General features: G+C 61.8%; 1 protein-coding gene across 1 annotated transcript; it reads right to left on the bottom strand.

The window, feature by feature from the left end:
* Nucleotides 1-374: 374 nt before the first annotated feature.
* On the bottom strand, nt 375-26,809 carry LOC139180692 (mucin-6). The gene is made up of 38 exons (XM_070782817.1): nt 26,614-26,809; nt 25,926-26,169; nt 25,733-25,859; nt 25,412-25,502; nt 25,233-25,342; nt 24,847-25,054; nt 24,630-24,752; nt 24,202-24,322; nt 23,983-24,121; nt 23,791-23,895; nt 23,593-23,665; nt 23,369-23,506; nt 22,989-23,150; nt 22,820-22,914; nt 22,602-22,734; nt 22,128-22,377; nt 21,997-22,049; nt 21,796-21,905; nt 21,195-21,346; nt 20,897-21,038; nt 20,708-20,818; nt 20,197-20,382; nt 19,882-20,121; nt 19,484-19,640; nt 17,961-18,098; nt 17,720-17,782; nt 17,458-17,534; nt 17,054-17,157; nt 16,602-16,793; nt 16,241-16,510; nt 10,480-15,626; nt 9,883-10,422; nt 9,405-9,792; nt 8,143-9,158; nt 3,240-7,907; nt 1,950-1,988; nt 1,351-1,453; nt 375-1,027 (listed from the first exon to the last, which is right to left on the bottom strand). Exons 1-38 carry the CDS (start codon nt 26,807-26,809, stop codon nt 850-852), a joined length of 16,389 nt encoding a protein of 5,462 aa, XP_070638918.1. The 3' UTR covers nt 375-849.
* Between the last annotated feature and the right edge of the window lie 582 nt (nt 26,810-27,391).

Genomic DNA, 27,391 nt, shown 5'->3' with positions numbered 1-27,391 from the left:
TTGGACTCAGAATGTGGGGTGAGCCTGCAGGACTCACTGTGCGTGTCGGGGGCCCGCCTTCTAGAGGGTGGGGGTCTAGGGGACAAGTGGGCCCAGGAGTTCCTTCCTGGAGAGTAAGCCTGCTGAGCTCAGGCAGGGCGACCCCCGCCACAGGTGGGGTGCAGGGTCCCTTAAGACGAGGGTGTCACGGGAGAGTGGTCCTGAGCTAGGAGCGGGGCAAGGGCCTGCAGGGGAGGGGAGGGGAGGGCCTGGGGCCACAGCAGTGTCCCTGCTGGGCCCAGACTGATGTTGGGCCAGTCCTGGGGACCAGGAGTGTATCTGGGGGCTCTGAACGCGAGGGCGTGGGAGCCAGCAGGAGTCTTCGTGAGCCTTCGTGCTTTGACCAGTGCGTTTATTTGTCACCCGTTCACCGGGGCTGTGGGGCACAGCGCCTGGTGCCCCCTCCCCAGGGTGAGCTTTGTCGGCAGGCAGCTGGGGTGCTCCTCCCCCTTTGCTTCCCTCTGTGCGCCGTGACCTGTGTCTCTCCCCGATCCTCTGCTCGGGGGCCCGGCCTCCCAGGAGCCCGTTCTGGACGGCCTTCCTTGCTGCTCTCACCCCGGGTCCTGGTCCCAGCAGGCCTGGAGGCTGTGTGCACGAGCCGTGGGCGTGCAGGCAGTGCCCTGTGTGGCCCCGGAGGCCAGCCAGTCCAGTGCAGCCTGCTGGGTCCAGTCGGGTCTGCAGAAGCCCACCTGCACCTCCTTTCTCTCTGGGGGCCCAGGCGAGCCCCCTCGGAGGCTCTCGGAGGCCGCGGCTATGCCTCGGGAGGGGCTGCGGGGCCCAGCGTGTCGGGGCGGTTTTGTGGATGCAGCTCTAGTCTCCGCAGCGCCGGCGGCGGCATGCACAGCTGCTGAACACTTGCACCGTGAGCACCAGCTGCTGCCCCCGCACCGCAGGGTCCGTGCAGGGCAGCACGAGCTGCTCCTCGTAGGAGCTGACGGGGTGGCAGCAGCTGCAGGTGGTGGCCACTTGCATGGTGTTGGTGTTGAAGCTGCAGAGGAGCAGTGGTGGCGCGTGCGTCAGGGCAGCTGCCTCAGGGTGCCCCTCCCGGGCCCTTGGAGAGGTGGGCGCCAGGATCCCAGCCTGGGCCTTCAGGCAGGGGCTGGCTCCCGTTTCTGAGCCCCCCTGCTCCCAGCAGGTGTGGCGCAGACAGGTGTGTGTGTGGGGGCCAGGGTGACCTGACGGGGCGGCACGCTGCTGGGGCTGGGAGCTCTCGGTGGATCTTCCCTAGCTTCTGTGAGAAGTGCCTCTGTTGGGCAGGGCGGGCTCCCAGCCCAGGACCTGGACAGGTGCTGCACAGGGCCAATGGCTCACCTGGCCGAGGAGGTGCACACACCCTCGCAGCGGGTCACTGTGATGTTGGCCGTGCACCCCTGGTAAGTGACTTCTTCCTCAGACACCTTCACGCTGCAGGCCCCTGGGCGTGGAGAGGCAGGCGTCAGACAGCAACCCCGGGGCGTGGCCTCTGGGGGCTCCGCACCTGTCCCCCTCGAGAGCAGGAGCTGACATACCTGGCTCTAGGACGGGGGTTTTTAACCCCTTGTTCTGCGGCACAGTGGGTGGTGCTGGCTCCGCCGAGGGAAGGCTGCCAGCTGCCTGACTGCTTAGATGATCTGAACGGGCCACTTGGGCACCTGCCCACAGTGGTGTCTCTCCTGGGTCCCCACCCTGGGGCCCGGGCCATCTCCCCTTGTCTGAGCCCCACCAAGGTCAGACCTCACAGCTTTGTGTAGAAACAAAGCCTAACGTTAAGTCTCTCGTTGTGTTTTTTCTTACTGAAAACTGGCTGCATTGGATGTCCCTTAAGGTCGAGGGTTTCTCAGAGGGTGAGGCCGATTCCAGCCCTGGCCCTGGTGGAGCCATGCTCAGCCCCCAGCCTCCCTCGCCACCTTCCCTCCCGGCCCAGCACCAACCTGTGGGCGGAGCTGTCTCTGATCTGCTGGTCTCAGTACCTGTGAGAGGGATGGGGTAGGTGTCAGTGTACCCCATGGGAACAGATGGTATCGCACGAACTCCCTGCAGCGGTCTGTGCTACTGGGGGCAGGCTGGATGTGGACCCGGCTGTGAGCTCTGCCCTGCATCCATTGCAGTGGACAGGCTTGGGTGCCCGTCAGAGAACTGCCAGTGTGGGACTTCAGTGAAAAAGGGAAGACTGCACAGTGGCTCTCACCTTCCCACCTGCCCCCATGCGAGGCCTGCCTGTGGCTTCAAGCCTTGCCTGCCTTGCTTTTCCACTGGAGGTGAGGTGAGAGGCTTGGTAGGGACAGAGCTCGGGGTGCGTCCCTATGGTTCCCATTGCCCCAGCCCTCCTCTGCTCCATCTCCTGCTCCTGCTCTCACCCCACACTCTGGTCTCCTCCTCGACAGGCAGCCTCTCCCTGGTCCTCGTCCCTCAAGAGAGCAGGCTGCCTGTCAGTGCCATCCTGCAGTGGCAGGTGTCCCACTGTGGGAAGCCTGGGGATGCATGCCATGCAAGGGAGAGGCATGCCATGCAAGGGAGAGGCATCCCTGGAGGACAGGGGGCTCGGGCAGGTCTCGAGCAGGAAGGCAGAGCAGAGCTGGAGGCACCTGCAGCACTGAGGCCTGGGCACCCCAGCCACTAGTTCCAGTTCAGCCCCTGGCAAGCACCTGAAGTGAGCTGTGTGTGTGCTTTCTGTAACCTGGGTGAGGCTGGCCAGGCTGGAGTTCACTGACCTGGCCAAGAAAGGCCGAGGAGAGGCCCAGAGGACATGTGAGCAGCATACAGCAGAGGGCAGGATGGAGAGGGGGTGGGGGAGCTGTGGCCCTGTCCTTCCAGACACCCCCAGGACATGGCTGAAGCACCAGAGCTTGGAGACCTGGGGTGGCACGCCAGGGCTGGCCAGAGGCTGCGGCTGCAGCTCCAGCTGGTTGTGCATGACCCCAAGTCTGCTCGTGGTCCTGTGCTGCCCGACCGTCCCTAGGCAGGGCAAGTGATAGCTTTAGAGGGGAGAAACATACACTTGCTGTGAGAGCCGGACCAGCCTCTGTGGGTGTGGGCAAGGCGTGATGGGGTGCAGCAGAGGTTGGGGGAGAGGCAGCACCCACAGGGTCATCAGGAGGTGTGAGGGGACAAGAAAAGGCGGGGATCCAATGGGAGTGGCCCAGAGTGTTGTCCAGAACACACAGACAAGGCTGAGAAGTGTGCCCCGTGGGTCATGAGGTGGCTGCAGAGCTGTCACTCACCTGCAGAGCTGGGAAGAGATGTGACGAGAGAGGAGATGGACTGGCTCTCAGTGGACACAGACCTGGTGGTGGGGAGGGAGGAGCTTCCGTGTGCAGTGATGGAGCTGGCTAGGAACACAGTAGTCTGCAGCCTGGTGGTACTCGGCTGTCTGGTGGTGAGGTTGGTGGCTGGAGAACTTGGGACGGCTGTCACCCCCAGTGTAGAAGACAGGAGGCCGTGGGTGGGGGTTTGGGTGGTGAGAGAGGTGGACTGGGCGGTGGTGGACTGAGAGGATGGGACAGAGGAAGTGGGACTGCTGACCGTGGTCCGGGGTGTAGACAGGATGACCGTACTAACAGTGGGGGCAGGGGACAGGGTGGGAGCTGATGGAGGTGACAGGGAGGCCCTGATGGGTGTGGAGGCGGCTGCGGAAGGGGGGCTGGTTGGCAGGGACGCTGTTTGTGACATGGTCAGAGGTGCAGAGGGCGAGGGACTGTGTGGAGCTGAGCTGACGCTTGGGATGCTGTGTGAAGTGGAGACTGCAGAAGGGGAAGGGGAAGACGATATCAAAGGAGAGGTGTTCGAGGACCCGTGAGGAGGAGGAGAGGAAACAGTGGGCAAGGAGGAGGGGATTGGGACAGTGGAAGAAGAGGGGTAATGGGGAAGAGTCGACACAGAAACAGAAGTGGTTAAAGGACTTTGGCTTGGGTTCAGAGAAGCTGGAGAAGACAATGGAGAGCTGAAGCTAGAGCTTTGTAGTGGTGCTGTGCTGACTGAGCTCTGGGTTTGTGTGGTCCCTGTTGTGGTCTTTGTGAGTGGCAGGGTTGTGGGTGTGGTGCTCCCTATTGTTGTTGTCAGCAGTGGGGATATGGATGTGGGTGCCGTGGATGTGACCGGGACGTGTGTCAATGGCGTTGGGGTGCCAGTAGGCTTTGTGGTGGAGTAGGTAGCATGGGACTCAGTTGGGGTGATGACTTGGTGAGAGGTTGAAGTCACAGATGTTGACACATGGATGGGAAGGGTCTCTGGATGTGATGGGGTGGAATGGGTGGTGGTGGTCCGGAAGGATGTTCCTGTTGGCAGAACTGTTGTGTGAGAGGTGGTGTGGACAGAAAAGGTGGCACTGGAGTGAGTGGTGAATGGAGTGTGTGGCCCAGTGGGGGCAGCTGTTGTGGTGTGTGTCACGGGTGTTCCAGTGCCTCTACTGGTAGATGGAAGGGAGATAGTACTGAGCAGTGGAGAAGTGCTTACAGGGAGGATGGTTGAAGTAGAATGTGATATTGGGGCTGTGGAGGTTGTTATTGTGCTGACCAAGTTTTGGGCTTGAGTGGTCCCTGTTGTGGTCTTTGTCAGTGGTGGGACTGTAGGTGCAGTGGTCTTTGTCAGTGGTGTGGCTGTGGATGTAGTGGTCTCTGTGGTGGTCTTTGTCAGTGGTGTGGCTATAGGTGTGGTGGACCCTATGGTGGTCTTTGTCAGTGGTGTGGCTGTAGTGGTTTCTGTTGTGGTCTTTGTCAGTGGTATGGCTGTGGTGGTCTCTGTGGTGGTCTTTGTCAGTGGTGTGGCTGTGGTGGTCTCTGTGGTGGTCTTTGTCAGTGGTGTGGCTGTGGGTGTGGTGGTCTCTATCAGTGGTGTGGCTGTGGGTGTGGTGGTCTCTATCAGTGGTGTGGCTGTGGGTGTGGTGGTTTCTGTCAGTGGTGTGGCTGTAGTGGTTTCTGTTGTGGTCTTTGTCAGTGGTGTGGGTGTGGTGGTCTCTGTGGTGGTCTTTGTCAGTGGTGTGACTGTGGGTGTGGTGGTCTCTGTCAGTGGTGTGGCTCTGGGTGTGGTGGTTTCTGCTGTGGTGGTTGTCAGTGGTGTGCCTGTGGGTGTGATGGTCTTTGTCAGTGGTGTGGCTGTAGTGGTGTCTGTGGTGGTCTTTGTCAGTGGTGGGGCTGTGGTGGGTTCTGTGGTAGTCTTTGTCAGTGGTGTGGCTGTGGTGGTCTCTGTGGTGGTCTTTGTCAGTGATGTGGCTGTGGTGGTCTCTGTGGTGGTCTTTGTCAGTGGTGTGGCTCTGGGTGTGGTGGTTTCTGCTGTGGTGGTTGTCAGTGGTGTGCCTGTGGGTGTGATGGTCTTTGTCAGTGGTGTGGCTGTAGTGGTGTCTGTGGTGGTCTTTGTCAGTGGTGGGGCTGTGGTGGGTTCTGTGGTAGTCTTTGTCAGTGGTGTGGCTGTGGGTGTGCTGGTCTTTGTCAGTGGTGTGACTGTGGGTGTGGTGGTTTCTGTCAGTGGTCTGTCTGTGGGTGTGGTGGTCTCTGTCAGTGGTATGGCTGTGGGTGTGATCTCTGTTGTGGTCATTGTCAGTGGTGTGGCTGTGGGTGTGATCTCTGTTGTGGTCATTGTCAGTGGTGTGTCTGTGGGTGTGGAGGTCTCTGTCAGTGGTGTGGGTGTGGTGGTTTCTGTGGTGGTCTTTGTCAGTGGTGTGGGTGTGGTGGTCTCTGTTGTGGTCATTGTCAGTGGTGTGGCTGTGGGTGTGGTGGTCTCTGTCAGTGGTGTGGCTGTGGGTGTGGTAGTCTCTGTCAGTGGAGTGGCTGTGGATGTGGTAGTTTTTCTGGTTGTCTTTGTCAGTGGTGTGGCTGTGGGTGTGGTGGTCTCTGTCAGTGGTGTGAGTGTGGGTATGGTGGTGGTTGTCAGTGGTGTGCCTGTTGGTGTGGTGGTTTCTATGGTGGTCTTTGTCAGTGGTACGGGTGTGGTGGTCTCTGTTGTGGTCATTGTCAGTGGTGTGGCTGTGGGTGTGGTGGTCTCTGTCATTGGTGTGGCTGTGCTGGTTTCTGTGGTGGTCTCTGTCAGTGATGTGACTGTGGGTGTAGTGGTTTCTGTGGTGGTCTCTGTCAGTGGTGTGACTGTGGGTGTAGTGGTTTCTGTGGTGGTCTCTGTCAGTGATGTGCCTGTGGGTGTAGTGGTTTCTATGGTGGTCTCTGTCAGTGGTGTGACTGTGGGTGTGGTGGTTTCTGTGTTGGTCTTTGTCAGTGGTGTGGGTGTGGTGGTCTCTGTTGTGGTCATTGTCAGTGGTGTGGCTGTGGGTGTGGTGGTCTCTGTTGTGGTCTCTGTCAGTGGTGTGGCTGTGGGTGTGGTGGTCTCTGTCAGTGGTGTGACTGTGGGTGTAGTGGTTTCTGTGGTGGTCTCTGTCAGTGGTGTGACTGTGGGTGTGGTGGTCTCTGTCAGTGGTGTAGGTGTGGTGGTTTCTGTGGTGGTCTTTGTCAGTGGTGTGGGTGTGGTGGTCTCTGTTGTGGTCATTGTCAGTGGTGTGGCTGTGGGTGTGGTGGTTTCTGTTGTGGTCTTTGTCAGTGGTGTGTCTGTGGGTGTGGTGGTCTCTGTCAGTGGTGTGGGTGTGGTGGTCTCTGTTGTGGTCTCTGTCAGTGGTGTGTCTGTGGGTGTGGTGGTCTTTGTCAGTGGTGTGGGTGTGGTGGTTTCTGTTGTGGTCATTGTCAGTGGTGTGGCTGTGGGTGTGGTGGTTTCTGTTGTGGTTGTCAGTGGTGTGGCTGTGGGTGTGGTGGTCTTTGTCAGTGGTGTGCTGGTCTCTGTTGTGGTCTTTGTCACTGGAGTGGCTGTGACTGTGGTGGTTTCTATTGTGGTTGTCAGTGGTGTGGCTGGGGATTTGGTGGTCTTTGTCAGTGGTGTGACTGTGGGTGTGGTGGTCTCTGTCAGTGGTGTGGGTGTGGTGGTTTCTGTTGTGGTCTTTGTCAGTGGTGTGACTGTGGTGGTTTTTGTGGTGGTCTTTGTCAGTGGTGTGGGTGTGGTGGTCTCTGTTGTGGTCTTTGTCAGTGGAGTGGCTGTGACTGTGGTGGTTTGTGTTGTAGTCTTTGTCAGTGGTATGGCTGTGAATGTGGTGGTCTCTGTCAGTGGTGTGGCTGTGCTGGTTTCTGTGGTGGTTTCTGTCAGTGGTGTGATTGTGGGTGTAGTGGTTTTTGTGGTGGTCTTTGTCAGTGGTGTGTCTGTGGGTGTGGTGGTCTCTGTTGTCTTTGTCAGTGGTGTGACTGTGGGTGTGGTGGTCTCTGTCAGTGGTGTGACTGTGGGTGTAGTGGTTTTTGTGCTGGTCTCTGTCAGTGGAGTGGCTGTGGATGTGGTAGTTTTTCTGGTTGTCTTTGTCAGTGGTGTGGCTGTGGGTGTGGTGGTCTTTGTCAGTGGTGTGGCTGTGGGTGTGGTAGTCTCTGTCAGTGGAGTGGCTGTGGATGTGGTAGTTTCTCTGGTTGTCTTTGTCAGTGGTGTGGCTGTGGGTGTGGTGGTCTCTGTCAGTGGTGTGGGTGTGGGTATGGTGGTGGTTGTCAGTGGTGTGCCTGTTGGTGTGGTGGTTTCTGTTGTGGTCTCTGTCAGTGGTGTGACTGTGGATGTGGTGGTTTCTGTGGTGGTCTTTGTCAGTGGTATGGGTGTGGTGGTCTCTGTTGTGGTCATTGTCAGTGGTGTGGCTGTGGGTGTGGTGGTCTCTGTCATTGGTGTGGCTGTGCTGGTTTCTGTGGTGGTCTCTGTCAGTGATGTGACTGTGGGTGTAGTGGTTTCTGTGGTGGTCTCTGTCAGTGGTGTGACTGTGGGTGTAGTGGTTTCTATGGTGGTCTCCGTCAGTGATGTGACTGTGGGTGTAGTGGTTTCTGTGGTGGTCTCTGTCAGTGGTGTGACTGTGGGTGTAGTGGTTTCTATGGTGGTCTCCGTCAGTGTTGTGGCTGTGGGTGTGGTGGTTTCTGTTGTGGTCTTTGTCAGTGGTGTGACTGTGGTGGTTTTTGTGGTGGTCTTTGTCAGTGGTGTGGGTGTGGTGGTCTCTGTTGTGGTCTTTGTCAGTGGTGTGACTGTGGGTGTGGTGGTCTCTGTCAGTGGTGTGGCTGTGGGTGTGGTGGTCTTTGTCAGTGGTGTGGCTGTGGGTGTGGTGGTTTCTCTGGTTGTCTTGGTCCATAGTGTGACTGTGGGTGTGGTTGTCTCTGTTGTAGTCTCTGTCAGTGATGTCACTGTGGGTGTAGTGGTTTTTGTGGTGGTCTTTGTCAGTGGTGTGGCTGTGGGTATGGTGGTCTTTGTCAGTGGTGTGGATGTTGTGGTTTCTGTCAGTGGTGTGGCTGTGGGTGTGGTGGTTTCTGTGGTGGTCTTTGTCAGTGGTGTGCCTGTGGGTGTGGTGGTTTCTGTTGTGGTCTCTGTCAGTGGTGTGGCTGTGGGTGTAGTGGTTTTTGTGGTGGTCTTTGTCAGTGATGTGACTGTGGATGTGGTGGTTTCTGTCAGTGGTGTAACTGTGGGTGTGGTGGTCTCTGTTATAGTCTCTGTCAGTTGTGTGACTGTGGGTGTAGTGGTTTTTGTGGTGGTCTTTGTCAGTGGTGTGCCTGTGGGTGTGGTGGTTTCTGTTGTGGTCTCTGTCAGTGGTGTGGCTGTGGGTGTGGTGGTCTCTGTCAGTGGTGTGGCTGTGGGTGTAGTGGTTTTTGTGGTGGTCTTTGTCAGTGATGTGACTGTGGATGTGGTGGTTTCTGTCAGTGGTGTGGCTGTGGGTGTGGTGGTCTTTGTCAGTGGTGTGGCTGTGGGTGTGGTGGTCTCTGTCTGTGGTGTGGGTGTGGTGGTTTCTGTCAGTGGTGTGGGTGTGGTAGTCTTTGTCAGTGGTGTGACTGTGGGTGTGGTGGTCTCTGTTGTGGTCTCTGTCAGTGATGTCACTGTGGGTGTAGTGGTTTTTGTGGTGGTCTTTGTCAGTGGTGTGGCTGTGGGTATGGTGGTCTTTGTCAGTGGTGTGGATGTTGTGGTTTCTGTCAGTGGTGTTTCTGTGGGTGTGGTGGTCTCTGTTGTGGTATTTGTCAGTGGTGTGACTGTGGGTGTGGTGGTCTTTGTCAGTGGTGTGGATGTTGTGGTTTCTGTCAGTGGTGTTTCTGTGGGTGTGGTGGTCTCTGTTGTGGTATTTGTCAGTGGTGTGACTGTGGGTGTGGTGGTCTTTGTCAGTGGTGTGCCTGTGGGTGTGGTGGTCTTTGTCAGTGGTGTGCCTGTGGGTGTGGTGGTTTCTGTTGTGGTCTCTGTCAGTGGTGTGGCTGTGGGTGTAGTGGTTTTTGTGGTGGTCTTTGTCAGTGATGTGACTGTGGATGTGGTGGTTTCTGTCAGTGGTGTAACTGTGGGTGTGGTGGTCTCTGTTATAGTCTCTGTCAGTTGTGTGACTGTGGGTGTAGTGGTTTTTGTGGTGGTCTTTGTCAGTGGTGTGCCTGTGGGTGTGGTGGTCTCTGTTGTGGTCTCTGTCAGTGATGTCACTGTGGGTGTAGTGGTTTTTGTGGTGGTCTTTGTCAGTGGTGTGGCTGTGGGTATGGTGGTCTTTGTCAGTGGTGTGACAGTGGATATGGTAGTTTCTCCTGTTGTCTTGGTCCGTGGTGTGGCTGTGGGTGTGGTGGTCTTTGTCAGTGGTGTGGATGTTGTGGTTTCTGTCAGTGGTGTGACTGTGGGTGTGGTGGTCTTTGTCAGTGGTGTGGCTGTGGATGTGGTGGTCTTTGTCACTGGTGTGGATGTGGTGGTCTCCGTCAGTGTTGTGGCTGTGGGTGTGGTGGTTTCTGTTGTGGTCTTTGTCAGTGGTGTGACTGTGGTGGTTTTTGTGGTGGTCTTTGTCAGTGGTGTGGGTGTGGTGGTCTCTGTTGTGGTCTTTGTCAGTGGTGTGACTGTGGGTGTGGTGGTCTCTGTCAGTGGTGTGGCTGTGGGTGTGGTGGTCTTTGTCAGTGGTGTGGCTGTGGGTGTGGTGGTCTCTGTCTGTGGTGTGGGTGTGGTGGTTTCTGTCAGTGGTGTGGGTGTGGTAGTCTTTGTCAGTGGTGTGACTGTGGGTGTGGTGGTCTCTGTTGTGGTCTCTGTCAGTGATGTCACTGTGGGTGTAGTGGTTTTTGTGGTGGTCTTTGTCAGTGGTGTGGCTGTGGGTATGGTGGTCTTTGTCAGTGGTGTGACAGTGGATATGGTAGTTTCTCCTGTTGTCTTGGTCCGTGGTGTGGCTGTGGGTGTGGTGGTCTTTGTCAGTGGTGTGGATGTTGTGGTTTCTGTCAGTGGTGTGACTGTGGGTGTGGTGGTTTTTGTTAGTGGTGTGGCTGTGGGTGTGGTGGTCTTTGTCAGTGGTGTGGCTGTGGATGTGGTGGTCTTTGTCACTGGTGTGGATGTGGTGGTCTCCGTCAGTGTTGTGGCTGTGGGTGTGGTGGTTTCTGTTGTGGTCTTTGTCAGTGGTGTGACTGTGGTGGTTTTTGTGGTGGTCTTTGTCAGTGGTGTGGGTGTGGTGGTCTCTGTTGTGGTCTTTGTCAGTGGTGTGACTGTGGGTGTGGTGGTCTCTGTCAGTGGTGTGGCTGTGGGTGTGGTGGTCTTTGTCAGTGGTGTGACTGTGGATGTGGTGGTTTCTCTGGTTGTCTTGGTCCATAGTGTGACTGTGGGTGTGGTTGTCTCTGTTGTAGTCTCTGTCAGTGATGTCACTGTGGGTGTAGTGGTTTTTGTGGTGGTCTTTGTCAGTGGTGTGGGTGTGGTGGTCTCTGTTGTGGTCTTTGTCAGTGGTGTGGCTGTGGATGTGGTGGTCTCTGTCAGTGGTGTGGCTGTGGGTGTGGTGGTCTTTGTCAGTGGTGTGACTGTGGATGTGGTGGTTTCTCTGGTTGTCTTGGTCCATAGTGTGACTGTGGGTGTGGTTGTCTCTGTTGTAGTCTCTGTCAGTGATGTCACTGTGGGTGTAGTGGTTTTTGTGGTGGTCTTTGTCAGTGGTGTAGCTGTGGGTGTGGTGGTGTTTGTCAGTGGTGTGGATGTGGTGGTTTCTGTCAATGGTGTGTCTGTGGGTGTGGTGGTCTCTGTTGTGGTCTTTGTCAGTAGTGTGACTGTGGGTGTGGTGGTCTTTGTCAGTGGTGTGGCTGTGGGTGTGGTGGTCTTTGTCAGTGGTGTGGCTGTGGGTATGGTGGTCTTTGTCATTGGTGTGGCTGTGGGTGTGGTGGTCTCTGTCAGTGGTGTGGCTGTGGGTATAGTGGTTTTTGTGGTGGTCTTTGTCAGTGATGTGACTGTGGATGTGGTGGTTTCTGTCAGTGGTGTAACTGTGGGTGTGGTGGTCTCTGTTATAGTCTCTGTCAGTTGTGTGACTGTGGGTGTAGTGGTTTTTGTGGTGGTCTTTGTCAGTGGTGTGCCTGTGGGTGTGGTGGTTTCTGTTGTGGTCTCTGTCAGTGGTGTGGCTGTGGGTGTGGTGGTCTCTGTCAGTGGTGTGGCTGTGGGTGTAGTGGTTTTTGTGGTGGTCTTTGTCAGTGATGTGACTGTGGATGTGGTGGTTTCTGTCAGTGGTGTGGCTGTGGGTGTGGTGGTCTTTGTCAGTGGTGTGGCTGTGGGTGTGGTGGTCTCTGTTGTGGTCTTTGTCAGTGGTGTGACTGTGGATATGATGGTCTCTGTCAGTGGTGTGGCTGTGCTGGTTTCTGTGGTGGTTTCTGTCAGTGGTGTGATTGTGGGTGTAGTGGTTTTTGTGGTGGTCTTTGTCAGTGGTGTGGGTGTGGTGGTCTCTGTTGTGGTCTTTGTCAGTGGTGTGGCTGTGGGTGTGGTGGTCTTTGTCAGTGGTGTGGATGTTGTGGTTTCTGTCAGTGGTGTGTCTGTGGGTGTGGTGCTCTCTATTGTAGTCTCTGTCAGTGGTGTGACTGTGGGTATGGTGGTGGTTGTCAGTGGTGTTCCTGTGGGTGTGGTGGTTTCTGTGGTGGTCTTTGTCAGTGGTGTGCCTGTGGGTGTGGTGGTTTCTGTTGTCTCTGTCAGTGGTGTGGCTGTGGGTGTAGTGGTTTTTGTGGTGGTCTTTGTCAGTGATGTGACTGTGGATGTGGTGGTTTCTGTCAGTGGTGTGCCTGTGGGTGTGGTGGTCTCTGTTATAGTCTCTGTCAGTTGTGTGACTGTGGGTGTAGTGGTTTTTGTGGTGGTCTTTGTCAGTGGTGTGCCTGTGGGTGTGGTGGTTTCTGTTGTGGTCTCTGTCAGTGGTGTGGCTGTGGGTGTGGTGGTCCCTGTCAGTGGTGTGGCTGTGGGTGTAGTGGTTTTTGTGGTGGTCTTTGTCAGTGATGTGACTGTGGATGTGGTGGTTTCTGTCAGTGGTGTGGCTGTGGGTGTGGTGGTCTTTGTCAGTGGTGTGGCTGTGGGTGTGGTGGTCTCTGTCTGTGGTGTGGGTGTGGTGGTTTCTGTCAGTGGTGTGGGTGTGGTAGTCTTTGTCAGTGGTGTGACTGTGGGTGTGGTGGTCTCTGTTGTGGTCTCTGTCAGTGGTGTGACTGTGGGTGTGGTGGTCTCTGTCTGTGGTGTGGATGTGGTGGTTTCTGTCAGTGGTGTGACTGTGGGTGTGGTGGTCTCTGTTATAGTCTCTGTCAGTTGTGTGACTGTGGGTGTAGTGGTTTTTGTGGTGGTCTTTGTCAGTGATGTGACAGTGGATGTGGTGGTTTCTGTCAGTGGTGTGGCGGTGGGTGTGGTGGTCTTTGTCAGTAGTGTGACTGTGGGTGTGGTGGTCATTGTCAGCGGTGTGGCTGTGGGTGTGGTGGTCTCTGTTGTGGTTGTTGTCAGTGATGTGACTGTGGATGTGGTGGTCTCTGTCAGTGATGTGACTGTGGGTGTGGTGGTCTTTGTCAGTGGTGTGGCTGTGGGTGTCATGGTCTCTGTCAGTGGTGTGGCTGTGGGTGTGGTGGTCTCTGTCAGTGGTGTGGCTGTGGGTGTAGTGGTTTTTGTGGTGGTCTTTGTCAGTGATGTGACTGTGGATGTGGTGGTTTCTGTCAGTGGTGTGGCTGTGGGTGTGGTGGTCTTTGTCAGTGGTGTGGCTGTGGGTGTGGTGGTCTCTGTCTGTGGTGTGGGTGTGGTGGTTTCTGTCAGTGGTGTGGGTGTGGTAGTCTTTGTCAGTGGTGTGACTGTGGGTGTGGTGGTCTCTGTTGTGGTCTCTGTCAGCGGTGTGGCTGTGGGTGTGGTGGTCTCTGTTGTGGTTGTTGTCAGTGATGTGACTGTGGGTGTGGTGGTCTTTGTCAGTGGTGTGGCTGTGGGTGTCATGGTCTTTGTCAGTGGTGTGGCTGTGGGTGTGGTGGTCTCTGTCAGTAGTGTGACTGTGGGTGTGGTGGTCATTGTCAGCGGTGTGGCTGTGGGTGTGGTGGTCTCTGTTGTGGTTGTTGTCAGTGATGTGACTGTGGATGTGGTGGTCTCTGTCAGTAGTGTGACTGTGGGTGTGGTGGTCATTGTCAGCAGTGTGGCTGTGGGTGTGGTGGTCTCTGTTGTGGTTGTTGTCAGTGATGTGACTGTGGATGTGGTGGTCTCTGTCAGTGATGTGACTGTGGGTGTGGTGGTCTTTGTCAGTGGTGTGGCTGTGGGTGTCATGGTCTCTGTCAGTGGTGTGGCTGTGGGTGTGGTGGTCTCTGTCAGTGGTGTGGCTGTGGGTGTAGTGGTTTTTGTGGTGGTCTTTGTCAGTGATGTGACTGTGGATGTGGTGGTTTCTGTCAGTGGTGTGGCTGTGGGTGTGGTGGTCTTTGTCAGTGGTGTGGCTGTGGGTGTGGTGGTCTCTGTCTGTGGTGTGGGTGTGGTGGTTTCTGTCAGTGGTGTGGGTGTGGTAGTCTTTGTCAGTGGTGTGACTGTGGGTGTGGTGGTCTCTGTTGTGGTCTCTGTCAGCGGTGTGGCTGTGGGTGTGGTGGTCTCTGTTGTGGTTGTTGTCAGTGATGTGACTGTGGGTGTGGTGGTCTTTGTCAGTGGTGTGGCTGTGGGTGTCATGGTCTTTGTCAGTGGTGTGGCTGTGGGTGTGGTGGTCTCTGTCAGTAGTGTGACTGTGGGTGTGGTGGTCATTGTCAGCGGTGTGGCTGTGGGTGTGGTGGTCTCTGTTGTGGTTGTTGTCAGTGATGTGACTGTGGATGTGGTGGTCTCTGTCAGTAGTGTGACTGTGGGTGTGGTGGTCATTGTCAGCAGTGTGGCTGTGGGTGTGGTGGTCTCTGTTGTGGTTGTTGTCAGTGATGTGACTGTGGATGTGGTGGTCTCTGTCAGTGATGTGACTGCGGGTGTGGTGGTCTTTGTCAGTGGTGTGGCTGTGGGTGTCATGGTCTTTGTCAGTGGTGTGGCTGTGGGTGTGGTGATCTCTGTCAGTGGTGTGGTGGTGGTGGTTTCTGTGGTGGTATCTCTCAGTGGTGTGGCTGTGGGTGTGGTGGTCTCTGTCAGTGGTGTGACTGTGGTGGTTTCTGTGGTCGTCTCTGTCAGTGGTGTTGCTGTGGATGTGGTCTTTGTCATTGGTGTGGCTGTGGATGTGGTTTCTGTCAGTGGTGTGGCTGTGGGTGTGGTGGTTTCTGTGGTGGTCTCTGTCAGTGGTGTGGTTGTGGTGGTTTCTGTGGTGGTCTCTGTCAGTGGTGTGGCTGTGGGTGTGGTGGTCTCTGTAAGTGGTGTTGCTGTGGATGTGGTCTTTGTCATTGGTGTGGCTGTGGATGTGGTTTCTGTCAGTGGTGTGTCTGTGGGTGTGGTGGTCTCTGTTGTGGTCTTTGTCAGTGGTATGACTGTGGGTGTGGTGGTCTCTGTCAGTGGTGTGGCTGTGGGTGTGGTGGTCTCTGTCAGTGGCGTGGCTGTGGGTTTGGAGGTCCCTGTGGTGGTGGTTGTCAGTGGTGTGGCTGTGGGTGTGGTGGTCTTTGTCATTGGTGTGGCTGTGGATGTGGTTTCTGTCAGTGGTGTGGGTGTGGTGGTCTCTGTTGTGGTCTTTGTCAGTGGTATGACTGTGGGTGTGGTGGTCTCTGTCAGTGGTGTGGTTGTGGTGGTTTCTGTGGTGGTCTCTGTCAGTGGCGTGGCTGTGGGTTTGGAGGTCCCTGTGGTGGTGGTTGTCTGTGGTGTGGCTGTGGGTGTGGTGGTCTCTGTCAGTGGCGTGGCTGTGGGTGTGGTGGTCCCTGTGGTGGTTGTCAGTGGTGTGACTGTAGGTGTGGTGGTGGTAGTCAGTGGTGTGGCTGTGGGTGTGAGCACTGTCTCTGTGACAGGGGTGTGTGTTGATAGAGAAGGGGTGCCAGTTGTCTTTGTGGTGGAGAAGGTGGTGTGGGACTCGGTCAGGGTGATAACCTGGTGAGAGGTTGGAGTCACTGAGGAGGTGGCCGATGTTGACACGTGGACAGGAAGGGTCTCTGGAGGTGGTGGGGTTGGGTAGGCTGTGACTGTGGGTGTGGTGGTCTCTGTCAGTGGTGTGGCTGTGGGTGTGGCTGTGGGTGTGGTGGTTGTGGGTGGAGTTGATGTCTGGGGTGTGGTGGGGACAGGGAGTGGAAGGGTGGTGCTGGAGTGGGTGATGGGCATGGCCGTGGAGGGAGGAGCCGGTGTGTTGGGGCTGGCGCTGCCCTCGGCCCCAGTGGTGGGGGCCGTTGGTCTCAGGCCCGTGTGTGCTGTGCTGGGCCCTGTGGTGCCCTCTGGCGGTCGTGGGGGCTCCGTGCGCTGTGTCTCCTGGCTGATGGGGGTTTCGGGGGTCCATCGATGTGTTGAGGATGCTGTTGAAAGCAGGGCGTCATTTCACTCCCTCCCCCTCGTACCCTGCTTTGGGGTCGCCCACGCCTTCCACATCAGCCTCCACACCTGTGGCTCTAGTGTGCCTGCGGGGTGTCCAGCAGCTTTCTGGATGACTCTGGTTCCTCTCCCAGCCCCCTGTCCCGGCATTGTCTGTGGGCCCTTGTTGCATCCTGAATGTCTGCAGTGGGTTTTGGGGTCCCTCCCTAGCAGCCCTACTCTCAGGGTGGGCTCCTCTGCCCCGGCCTCAGGCAGGTGCTTCCTCTTCCCTCCTGCTCTCAGGGGAATGGGAAGTTGGTGGCCCTGCCCCCGAGCTGGGGCCTGTGCGTGGCTCAGGGGCCTTTTGGAGCCCTTGCACCCTGAGGCCTGTGGATCCCTCAGTGAGGGTGGCCATGGGGGAAGGCTGCTTGGGTCTGGTGGTCTGGGAGATGTATAGAGAGGAGTGTAATGAGCTGGGAGGGCCGCCCCCATCTTAGACCCATGGTCATAGGGGCCGCCCAAGGCCGCTCTCTTCCCTGTGGCCCAGAGGCTCAGGCTGGGCACCAGGGCTGCCCCGTGGAGGCCTCTCTGCAGGGACAGACAATGGTGGCATGCTTACTTGCGGGGTTCCCTGTGGCAGTCCCCGACGTTGCCAGGCTTGGTGAGGCATTCCCTGTGGCGGTCCCTGATGTTGCCAGGCTTGGTGAGGCTGCTGTGGTGCGCACCGTGGCCCGAGCTGTGGACTGCGTGGCGGTGCTGAGGGAGGGCCCCGTGGGCCGCGTGGTGGCCCAGGTCACGGGAGGGCCCGTGGCTGTGGACCTTTGCGTGGCTGTGGGGACCGGTGCAGATGTGGCCCGGGTGGTGACAGCAGAGGTGCTCCAAGGTGACTCTGCAGGGACGGTGCCTGGTGTCCCCTTCAGCCCCACCCACACACCCCGGGTGCTTCCTCACACACCATTGGGCCTCTGCCTGGGCCTTACCCTCCGAGGAGACCGTTGGTTGTGTCCGGGTGGTCGGGGCTGTCCCTGCCTGTGTGGATGAAGAAGCCGTGGCTGGGAGGCTGGGCGTCTGCATGGGCCCCGTGGGTGTTGTTGGGGAGCCGAGCCCAGTGCTGGGGATCAGCGCGGTGCTGGCCGTGGCCGTGGCTGGCGTGGTTTCTGTGGCAGGCGAGCCTGTGGGGGACACGCGTGCTGCTGCTGTGGAGTCGGCAGCTGCCCCCGCACGCCCTTGAGGAGGAGCCCTCTTCCCTGCTGGGCCTCTGAGCCTCCTTTGCTGGGCAGGCGGCCCCGCGGTGCTCAGTGGCCGGGCGTTGGGGCCTGCCCGCCCTTCCCGTCTGGCTCCTTCCCCCAGGGCTGGCCCAGGTGCACCTGCCCCCGACACCCGTGTGCCCGGCTGCTGCCCCGGTGGACAGACAGAGGCTGGCCTCCTGGGCCGTCCCGTGGAGTAGAGCCGGGAGAGCCGGGGAAGAGCCCGCATCACCACGATCCCACTCGTGTGTGCAATCACCTGTTGGCGCTGGCGTGCTGGGCACCGGCACTGCAAGAAGGGGGCTGGTCAGGAGCGCTGCCCTCCCGCCCCCTGCCCCCCACCCAGGGAGGCCCTGCAGAGCCTTCGGTTGTGTCCCAGGGGTTGTCAGGAACCCAGGGGTTGGAGCTGCCATGGAAGTGTCGGGACTCCTGCTTCCCATCCTTCCCCCACTCCCCATGTCGGCATGGATGGGCCTGGAGGGGACTGGCAGGGCCGGCCGGATGCTGCCCCAGGGTCGCTGCAGGTGATGGTCAGTGCCCCCCAGCTGCCTGTTGCTGAACCCAGGGGAGGTCCCTGCCCTGAACCCACACTCCTCAGCAGGCCTGGGTATGCCCTGCGACCAGGGCCGGGAGAGTGGGTGTTTGGTGCATCCACACTCTCAGAGGCTGGGAGAGTGGGTGTTTGGTGCACCCATACTCTCAGAGGCCAGGATAGTGGGTGTTTGGTGCAGGGAAGCAAGGGCTGACCCTTTTCCCTGGGTGTCTGGCTGTGTCCCAGGGAGCAGGGTGCACAGGGGCTCACCGGGAGCTCTGTGAGGGGTGGGGGCTTGCGGGCAGTGGGCTGAGCTTACTGCATGGCATGCACGTCCCCTTGTCGTGATCGAAGTACTCATCCCGGGAGCAGTTGTAGCAACCTGAGAGGTGCACGCAGAGAATGGCCAGACCTCAATGCCCGAGCCGGAAGCCCCTCTTCCCCCGGCCTCAGCCCTCCCGGAGGGCCTGTCAGGCTCCCTGCCATCTGGCTCCCCATCCCGCCTGTCAGTGGTCCTAATGCTGCAGGCCGCCCTCCTCCCATCTCTCCCACGCCCAGACCTTCGACGTTGTCAGGGACGCTCTGTGGTGACGCGGGGCAGAGGCACGGCTGGTAGTGCCACGTGCAGTTGGCCTCCTGGGTGTACTGGAACTCGCCACCCACCTGCGTGTGCGTGTTGTAGAACTCACAGTACACGGCTACGGGGAGGGGCACCATCAGTGGTGGAGCCGGGCTCAGGGTCCCCCCCGGGCTCAGGGTCCCCCCAGGATCAGGGACCCCCCGGGATCAGGGTCCCTCTGCTGGGCTCAGGGTCCGCCCGCCGGGCTCAGGGTCCCCCTGCCGGGCTCAGGGTCCCCACAGGCTCAGGGTCCCCACGGGCTTAGGGTCCCCCCGGGATCAGGGTCCCCCTGGGCTCAGGGTCCCCCTGGGCTCAGGGTCCCCAGGGTCCCCCTGGGCTCAGGGTCCCCCTGGGCTCAGGGTCCCCAGGGTCCCCCTGGGCTCAGGGTCCCCCCGGGCTCAGGGTCCCCACAGGCTCAGGGTCCCCACAGGCTCAGGGTCCCCCCGGGCTCAGGGTCCCCACGGGCTCAGGGTCCCCACGGGCTTAGGGTCCCCCCGGGCTCAGGGTCCCCCCGCCGGGCTCAGGGTCCCCCCGGGCTCAGGGTCCCCACGGGCTCAGGGTCCCCCCGGGCTCAGGGTCCCCCCGCCGGGCTCAGGGTCCCCCTGGGCTCAGGGTCCCCATAGGCTCAGGGTCCCCACGGGCTTAGGGTCCCCCCGGGATCAGGGTCCCCCTGGGCTCAGGGTCCCCAGGGTCCCCCTGGGCTCAGGGTCCCCACAGGCTCAGGGTCCCCACGGGCTCAGGGTCCCCCCGGGCTCAGGGTCCCCACGGGCTTAGGGTCCCCCCGGGCTCAGGGTCCCCCCGCCGGGCTCAGGGTCCCCCTGGGCTCAGGGTCCCCACGGGCTCAGGGTCCCCCCGGGCTCAGGGTCCCCCCGCCGGGCTCAGGGTCCCCCTGGGCTCAGGGTCCCCACAGGCTCAGGGTCCCCACGGGCTTAGGGTCCCCCCGGGATCAGGGTCCTCCCGGGCTCAGGGTCCCCATGGGCTCAGGGTCCTCCCGGGCTCAGGGTCCCCACGGGCTTAGGGTCCCCCCGGGATCAGGGTCCCCCCGGGCTCAGGGTCCCCACGGGCTCAGGGTCCCCCCGGGATCAGGGTCCCCACGGGCTCAGGGTCCCCCCGGGCTCAGGGTCCCCACGGGCTCAGGGTCCCCCTGGGATCAGGGTCCCCCCGGGCTCAGGGTCCCCATGGGCTCAGGGTCCCCATGGGCTCAGGGTCCCCCCGCCGGGCTCAGGGTCCCCACAGGCTCAGGGTCCCCACGGGCTCAGGGTCCCCCCGGGATCAGGGTCCTCCCGGGCTCAGGGTCCCTCTGCTGGGCTCAGGGTCCGCCCGCCAGGCTCAGTGCCCTTCAGGGATCAGGGTCCCTCTGCAAGGCCTCCCTGGGCATGGCCTGCCGCCCATTCTGGAGAAGCGCCGCAGCCTGGCAGCTCAGCCACGGCCCTGCAGAGGCTGGAGGGCCAGAGCAGGACTCACGGCAGAAGTCAGGGGACCGCCAGTCCACACACACGCCCTTGTCCACGCAGGCCTTGGCGTAGGCGGCCACAGCATCACATAGGCACTCGCAGTCCCCGCCAGTGTCGCACGCACACGTGTCCTGCACGCAGGCCTCGTAGTAGGGCAGGCGGTAGACCTGTGGGCGCCCCTCGGGGTCAGGTGGGACCTGGCCTGGCCCCACTGACCTGCCCAGACCGCTTGGCGTGGGCGGGGCGGGGCGCGGGAGCGATGGGGCGGGACGGGGCCCACCAGGTGGGGAGGGGCAAGGGCGGGCGGGGCGAGGGCGGGACGGGGCGGAGCCCACCTGGCTGTGGTGGGCGGGGCGGGGCCCACCTGGCCATGGTGGGCGGGGTGAGGGCGGACGGGGCGGGGCCCACCTGGCCGTGGCAGGCTGCGAAGGTTTGGCTGTTGATGATGCTGCACTTGCGCTCGGCCCAAGATTGGCGGAAGGTGTTGAGGCTACAGGGGTCCAGCGCGAAGGTGGTGTCGCCGCACAGTGGGCTCTCCTTCCAGGAGTTCACAAACTCCAGCTCGCTGGATGCCAAGTACTTGCTGCGTGTCTGGAAGTCGTCTTTCATATTCCCATTGTAGTTGCCACATAGGCCGCAGAGGGGATCCTGCGGGGGCCGGTGTCAGGTGCCAGGCGGGCAGGGGCTCCCCACACCCCCAGGCCGCAGGGCGGGCAGCAGTACCTGGGAGGCGCGGGCGACCTTGATGAAGACGGTCATGTGCTTGTTCCAGGTGAGGGTCAGGTTGTACGTGCTGCCGATGGTGATGTCCAGCACCAGGTGCAGGGAGCCAGCCTTGACCCGGAAGTGCACGCCGGGGTCCTCCCCGCTCACCGTGTAGTTGGCGTCTGCCAGCACGATGGACAGGCCCTGGGGGGCGCAGCTGTCACCAGCTGCCTGCGCTCTGGGCAGCAGCTCAGTGCTGTGGGTCTTCCCCCTCCTGGCCTGAGCTTTCCTGGCCTGGGGGCCTGCCCTCTAGAGCCTTGTTGGGAGAAGGTCCCAGGGCACCCTGGAATCTGCTGAGGGCTGAGGGTCAGGCTTGGGGGAGACCCCTCCCCGCTGCACCGTTGTCCAGTTCTGGGGGACACTGCCAGCATGGTGTGGACGTGGAGGTCAGGGGCAGAGGTCAGCAAGGATCCTGAGTGGCCAGGCTCTGGGGCCCCATGGCAGTTGGGGAGGCTGCCCGCTTGCTTACCCCCAGGAGGATCTTTATGGCCCTCGAGCAGGTGGCACCCGACTTTGCGCACACGACGTTCTCTGTCAGGATCTTGAAGGTGGGCTGCGAGTCACTGGCATTGCAGCCGTCCTGTGGGGAAGGGGTGTTGAGGAGCCGGCCCCGTGGCCCCCAGCCCCACATTGGCCCCGTGGCCTGGCGCGCACTCACCGTGACCAGGATGTACTCGCAATTGCCATCGAACACAAAGCGCTGCCCGTCAAAGGTGACCACGTGGCCCTCCCCATAGAGGCTGCAGGTGGACGGGCAGTGGGCGCTCTGCTGGCAGGACCATGTCCCATTTGAGCAGATGCTGTGGGAGGAGCAGGGTGTCCTGGAGTTCGGGGGATGACCTGGGCACACGCGCCCCACAGGACCCTTGGCCTTGTGGGTAGGAGGGGCCCCTGCCAACGCCAAGCACCTGACGACAGTTGGGCCACCAGGGTTTGCGGGTGGGGTTGCAGCTCACCAGCTCTTACAGTCGGTGTGGAGCTCAGCACCCCGGGGATAGGAGATGCCGGCAAACTCGCATGGGCACTCCTCGGGGGGCACGCACTGCCCGCTGGCATTCTCGTAGAGCCCCTTGGCACAGACACATCCGGGCTCACACTTCGTGGGCACCTGGGGGAGGAGGGTCGGTGGCCCCTGGAGGGTAGCCCCACTTGCGGCCACTAGAGCCCTGGGCCCTTCTGAGGCCCCCTACTGTGTTCTTCCCAGGCCTCTCCCTGCATAAACCCTGCTCTGGGCCTTTCTCTTATCAAAGCTGCCCCGCCCCGCCCTTAGGGGCATCACGGCTGGGCTGCTCTAGCCCCTTCCCAAGCAGCAGGGCCCTCAGTCCTCGGGGAGCCCACAGAGGAGCACGCTTGGCGGCCAGGCCGTCGGTCACACGCATCATGGGGTGGGTGGGATGGAGCATGGCCTGCCGTCCCTGAAGGGCCCGTGGGAATCCTCTCATGGACCAAGGAGCTGTGGGACGCCCACTGTGGGAGTGTCCGCCCCAGGGCATCCTCGGCTTCCTCAGGCAGTGGGCTCTGCTCTACCAAGGAGCACCCTTGCCCCTCGCTCCTTACACAGGGGGTGCCAGTGGCCAGCATCTGACAGGTGGGGGCGCAGGCTGCCCCAAACTTGTCCTCCGAGGACTGACTGCAGGACTGGAAGGTCTTTGGGGCTGAGCAGGTTGCTGCAGAGACAAGGGGCCCGGGGTGAGGTGGACACAGAGGAGCCGAGGCCCCCGCAGTCCAGCTCCGCCAGCCTTGGCCGTAGCCACATACCCAAAAGCATCTGAGGCCGCACTGGACAGCTCAACCGCCCACTGATGCAGTGGCTGTGGGAGAGAAGCCGGGTGAGCACTGCCTCGGCAGGGCCGCAGGCCGGGCAGCTGCCCTCCGGAGCCCTTGCTCACCAGACGACCCCGTTGACCATGGTGGACTGGTCGGCCAGGATGAACCCGTGGTTGTCCAGGAGGCAGGGGCACTGGGCCTTGCGCACACACTCGGCCTTGTGGTTCAGGTAGGTGCCCTCGGGGCAGTTGCAGCCGTCCACCGGCACAGCGCTGGGGTGGCACTCGGCCTCGCGGTCAGTTAGTGACAGGCACGTGTGGTCACAGGCCTGGCTGTCGTAGCTGAACGTCTGGTTGCCTGTGCAGGGAATGCCTGCGGGGGTCCGGGGGACAGGAGACAGATCCTGGGGAGGCGCCCTCTGTGCCCGCCTCGCAGGCCACGCCCACCTGCTGTGCCCGCCCCCATAGGCCACGCCCACCCACAAGCCCCGCAGACACCTCCAGCCCCACTTTGCCCGCCGCCACAAGTCCCTCCCACCACACAGGCCCCTCCCACTCCGCTGAGCCCACCACACAGGTCCCGCCCCCCCCACGCACTGCAGTTGTCCACGCTGCTCCTCCAGCCCTGCAGCAGGACGCCCCGTGAGGCGCACGCCAGCGCGTAGTCACCGAGGGCAGCGCAGATGTGCGGGAATGTCTCCTCGTAGTTGCAGGCCTGGTACACGCACCTCTGCGGGCAGACAGTGGCCATGAGCGTCCTCCTGGAACCCCGAGGGTCTCCCCAGGGGCCTCTCCATGCCCACGGCCCCACCCACCTTGTAGAAGGGCTTGGGGTCCACGGTGGCGTGGCAGTTCTCAAACACCGTGCCCTTCTGCACCAGCACCGCGCAGTGGGTCTCCGCACACACCTCTGGGGGGACAGGCGGGCGTGTATCAGCTGCCCGGGGTCTCCCGCCCACCCCGCCCTTCCTGGGCAGCACTCACTGTTGAGCTGGCTCATGGAGCAGGGGTCGATCTCACGCTCCAGAGCAGCGGGGCAGTTTCCTGCTCGCCAGGAGTCCACGAAAAGCGAGGCAGTGCCCTCGGCGATGCCCATGCTCGTGGTGAAATCGTCCGTCGTGTCCCCGTTGAAGTTGCCGCAGAGCCCTGGGCCGGTGGCGAGGGTGGGTGGCCTGTGCTCCTTCCTGTCCTGCCCTGCGCTCCCTGAGGCCCCCTCCTCCCCTAACCACACTGGGAGGGCCAGCTGTGGTGCTGGATGGGCTGGGTCAGCGCCAGGCTCTGCCGGGCCCTCCTCCTCTGGGGTGGCCAGGCCGGGCAGGGAGGGGCGTCTGGGCCAGCCCTGGGCAGACTGGGGTGGGACTCACCTCTGGTCTGGCCTCTGAACTGGGGCCCGACGGTGATGTACAGCTGGAACACGGGCCACAGCTGGATCACAAGCTCTAGCCCGAAGGTGGTGACCATCTGAAGGTGGGTGGATGTCTGCCTGAAGACCGTGATGTTTCCTGAGGGGACAGGAGCCTCAGCGGGTGGCCTGCTTTGGGACCCAGCTCAGTGAGGCCCTGGGTGCCGGGTAGGGCTGGGGACATACGAGTCTTGTATGGCAGCCACTTGGTGTCCCCGTTGCTGGTGACCACCTCATCCTGAGAAATCACGATTTTGTCCTGGGGGAAGGAGGCTTGAGTTACAGGGGGCCGGGAGCAGGGGAAGCCCCCACCTCGTGTGGGCCAGGCAGGGTGAAGCGGGAGCTGGGGTGTGTCTGCCTGGGGCACAGGTAGGGTGGCCTCACCTTGCTGGACTTGTAGATGACAGCAACCAGGGAGGTCTCCGAGTGAGAGTACCCAGACTTGTCGAACACAGCCATGAGCGAGCCACCGTCAGGGAGCTGGGGGCTCTGGGGGAGGGTGGCTCAGGTCAGGCCCCAGGGCGCTCACGGTGTCCCCCCGCCTGTGGCGGGGCCCCTGGTGGGGGTGTGTCCTACCTGCACAAGGACGTAGGTGCAGGTGCCATGGAAGCGGAAGGGCCTGGCGTCGAACGTGGTGACGAAGGAGCCGCCCTCCAGGGCACAGCGCCGTGGGCAGGGCCGCTCCTCACACTCCCAGTGGCCCCCCGAGCACCGGCTGTGGGTGGCAGGCGTGACCCAGCGTTCCCCAGCACCCCCCGCTGGCCTGCACGCCCTCTCCCGCGGCCCGGCACTCACCAGGTCTGGCAGGCGGCTGTTGTGACCTCCCCGGGGGCATAAGCCACCCCGCTGAGCATGCAGGGGCACTGGGGCTCGGGAACACAGCTGTGGTTTTTCGAGATGTCATCCAGAACCATCCCTGCAGGAGAGGGGCTTCCTGGGGCTGCGGCTGGGCCCTGCCCCGCCTGTGGGGTCATGGGAGAGCCCTTCCCCTCGGCCCTACCCCCTCCCTGAGTGCTGCCCCATGGGTGGCAGGCCCTGCCCTGCCACCACCCTGCTCCCTGAGGGTGGGCACCTGCACGTGCACAGGGCAGGCAGAGCCTTCGCTGGGGCAAGTCCCAGTGGAGCGTCTGGGGCCGCGGGTCCTGGCTCCCAGCCTGGGGTTGGGGGCATGGAGGCCCGGCTCTGGGCTCCGCTAGGGGGTCCTGGGAGGGTGATGCCCTCACCTTCTGGGCAGAAGCAGCCGAAGGTGCAGAAGCTGGAGCAGCTGTGCTGCGGGTTGGAGCAGGTCTGCACGCAGGTCTCGCCGCACTCGCGGTACACCTGGTTGGCCGGGCACTGGCCCACAGCTGCAGGTTGAGCTGCCCTGTGAGAGGGGCCTGCGGCCCCCAGCTTGACCCCCCACCACCCGCCCTGGCCCTCTCCTCGTTCCCCGGGACTCACAGCAGAGGTCGAGGCCCCGCCAGCTGCTGACGGGCTGGCCGGCCATGCTGCACTGGCGTGAGTACTCGGACAGCGTGGCGCAGCTGCAGTTACGCCGGCCGGGCTCCACGCATGCGGCCATGTCCGCCTGGCAGCTCAGCAGGAAGGGCTCCTGGGGCACGGTGCACTCGGGCGCCACCAGGGTCAGCAGCTGCAGGCAGGTCTGGGCCTGGACACAGGGCCACGCAGGGTCATGGGGGCCAAGGCACGTTCCCCACCACACACATGCCCTGCAAGGCTGGGGTGTTGCTGGCCTGGGTCCCTGTCAGACCCCATGGGCTGGCCCCACCCTGGTGATAGGCCCCCCACCTCCAACCCCGGGAGCCCGGCCCCGCCGCCTCACACACGTGCTCTGCCTGCAGGAGCCGGGGGCTGGGGATGGCCTCATAGGCACAGATCTCGTTGGGGTCATCCAGCTTCTGGAGGGCAGCGTACTTGTGGGGCTCCAGCAGTTGGCCTGGGGGGGCAGGGCGGGGTCAGCACCCCGGTTGCCGGGCCACAGCGGGGGCCGCCAGCCCTCACCTACCGTTCTCGCTCAGAAACTCGTTGGTCTTCTCGCCGTCGAAGTTCCCACACAGCCCGCACATCTTGCCCATGTACTTCCTCTCCACCAGCACCTGCAGGGGTGGGCACTGCCGTTGGGTGGGCGGGGAGGGGCACAGGGCCCCGGGGCCCCCCAGGAGCTACTCACACCCGCTCCAGGGGCGCAGAGGCCCCTCACAGGGGAGGACCCAGGCCTGCCCGCCCAGCTCCTCACTGGGGATCCCCGTTCTCACTAGCTTGTCCTCAAGCCCCTGGGAAGCCCAGGCTCCCCAGCCCGCCCCCCGCCCCCTGCTGACGCCCTCACCATGAGATGGGCACCGGGACCCCACATGACCACCAGCTCCATTTCCAGCTGCTTGGCCAGCAGCCTCACGCTCTGTCCGAAGGGTGTGATCTGGAGCCCGTTGCTGGTGTGGGGCAGGCTGACCACCCTGCAGGGCAGCTGTGGTCAGCGCCGCCCCCGGCCCCCAGCTGCCCCTCCCGGCTTTCCGGCCTACCCCACGTCCTTGATGGTGATGACTGTGTCCTGCACGGTGACCGCAGAGGCCCCCAGCTCCACAATGATCCGGGAGATGTTCCCAGCAGGCTCTCGCCGTAGCTGGACGCTGAAGGTGGATGGGGCATCCTTGCAGACGGCCGCAAAGACGTAGTTGCAGGTCCCCGAGAAGTCGTACGTGTGGCCATCGAAGGTGGAGAAGTGGCCGGCCCCCCACGTGGAGCACCGGCCCCTGTCGTCGGGAGCTGCAGAGAGCGTGCGGTCTTGGAGTTCTGCGTCCTCCCAGCTGGCAGAGTGGGTCTGGAGCCCCTCCCAGTCTCCAGGCGCCCCCCGGGGGTGGGTGGGGAGAGGCCCGCATCCCCATGCCCACCCAGCTCTGGGCTGGGGTCTGCCTCACGGGAGTGTGGGCCTCTGTCGGGGCTGGGCTCTGGGACGTGAAGCAGCAGCTTAGCCCGCGCTCAGCAGGACCCGTGGCCCCCTCTGCAGGAGAAGCTCATCTCCCCTGGGGGAGGGGTGGGCTGGGGTCTCCCCTCGCGGAGACTCCAGGCCACACTCGCCCTGTAGCTGGGCCGTGGCCCTGTGCCCTGGGCAGTTCCTCAGGACGGAGGGCTGCCCGTGAGCCTCATCTGGCTGTGGGGGATCCTTCGCCCTGTGGAGCCCTGGGGGCACCGAGGAGCTGTCCTCCAGACCTGCGAGGACAGGGCCCCCCATCAGCGTGTGGCCGCCCACGTCTGGGGGTGAGGTCCCAGTGCTGGTGGGTGGCAGGGTCATCTGAGTGCGCCCCGGGGTCCCGTCTCTGCCCCGGTCCGCTGTGCCCCCTGCCTCAGGGTGCGCGGGTTCCTGGCCACGCCGACTCCCGAGTCCCAGCATGGTGGCTGCCCGCATCGTCCCTCTGGGTGGCACCAGGAGCGGGCCCGCCTGACTGATGGCCGTGGGGTCCCCAGCCGGCTCAAGGGGTGGTGACTCGGCCTCCTCCCCTACAGCACCCACCACGTGGGTGTGCCCCTGGCACCTCTTCTCAGCTCACCACCAGCCCCCACAACGCCTGGAGTCACGTTGGCTGTGCCACCCTGGACGGGCCCTGTGGGCCTGGCACACACGGTGTTCCTTCTGCACGCTTGGCGGCCTTTCCTGCACTGCCCGTTCTGGTCGGCCTGGGCCCCGCTCAGAGGCCTCCATCCCAGAGTCCCCGGCCTCCAGACCCCAAGGTCGGAGCCTCTGGTCCAGGAAGGCAGGGCCTCCCTCCCGCCTCCCCCGGGGCCAGTGCGGGGTCAGCGCTTAGACACCCTGTCCCGCTCCCAGCCCCACCGTGTCCGCAGCCCAAACCCCCACGGCTCCAAAGCCATGCCCCTCGCCGCCCCTGCGTCCTACACCCACCCTGGCAGGCTCCTGGCGTCTCCCTCCCCCTGGTTCTGGGCCCAGGTCTGGGGGTCCCCAGGGCCTGGATTGGGCCCAGGGAGGTGGTCT

Source organism: Bos indicus, chromosome 29 (genome assembly GCF_029378745.1).
Source record: "Bos indicus isolate NIAB-ARS_2022 breed Sahiwal x Tharparkar chromosome 29, NIAB-ARS_B.indTharparkar_mat_pri_1.0, whole genome shotgun sequence".
Classification (NCBI taxonomy): Eukaryota; Metazoa; Chordata; class Mammalia; order Artiodactyla; family Bovidae; genus Bos; species Bos indicus.
This window is presented reverse-complemented; position numbering and strand designations above follow the sequence as displayed.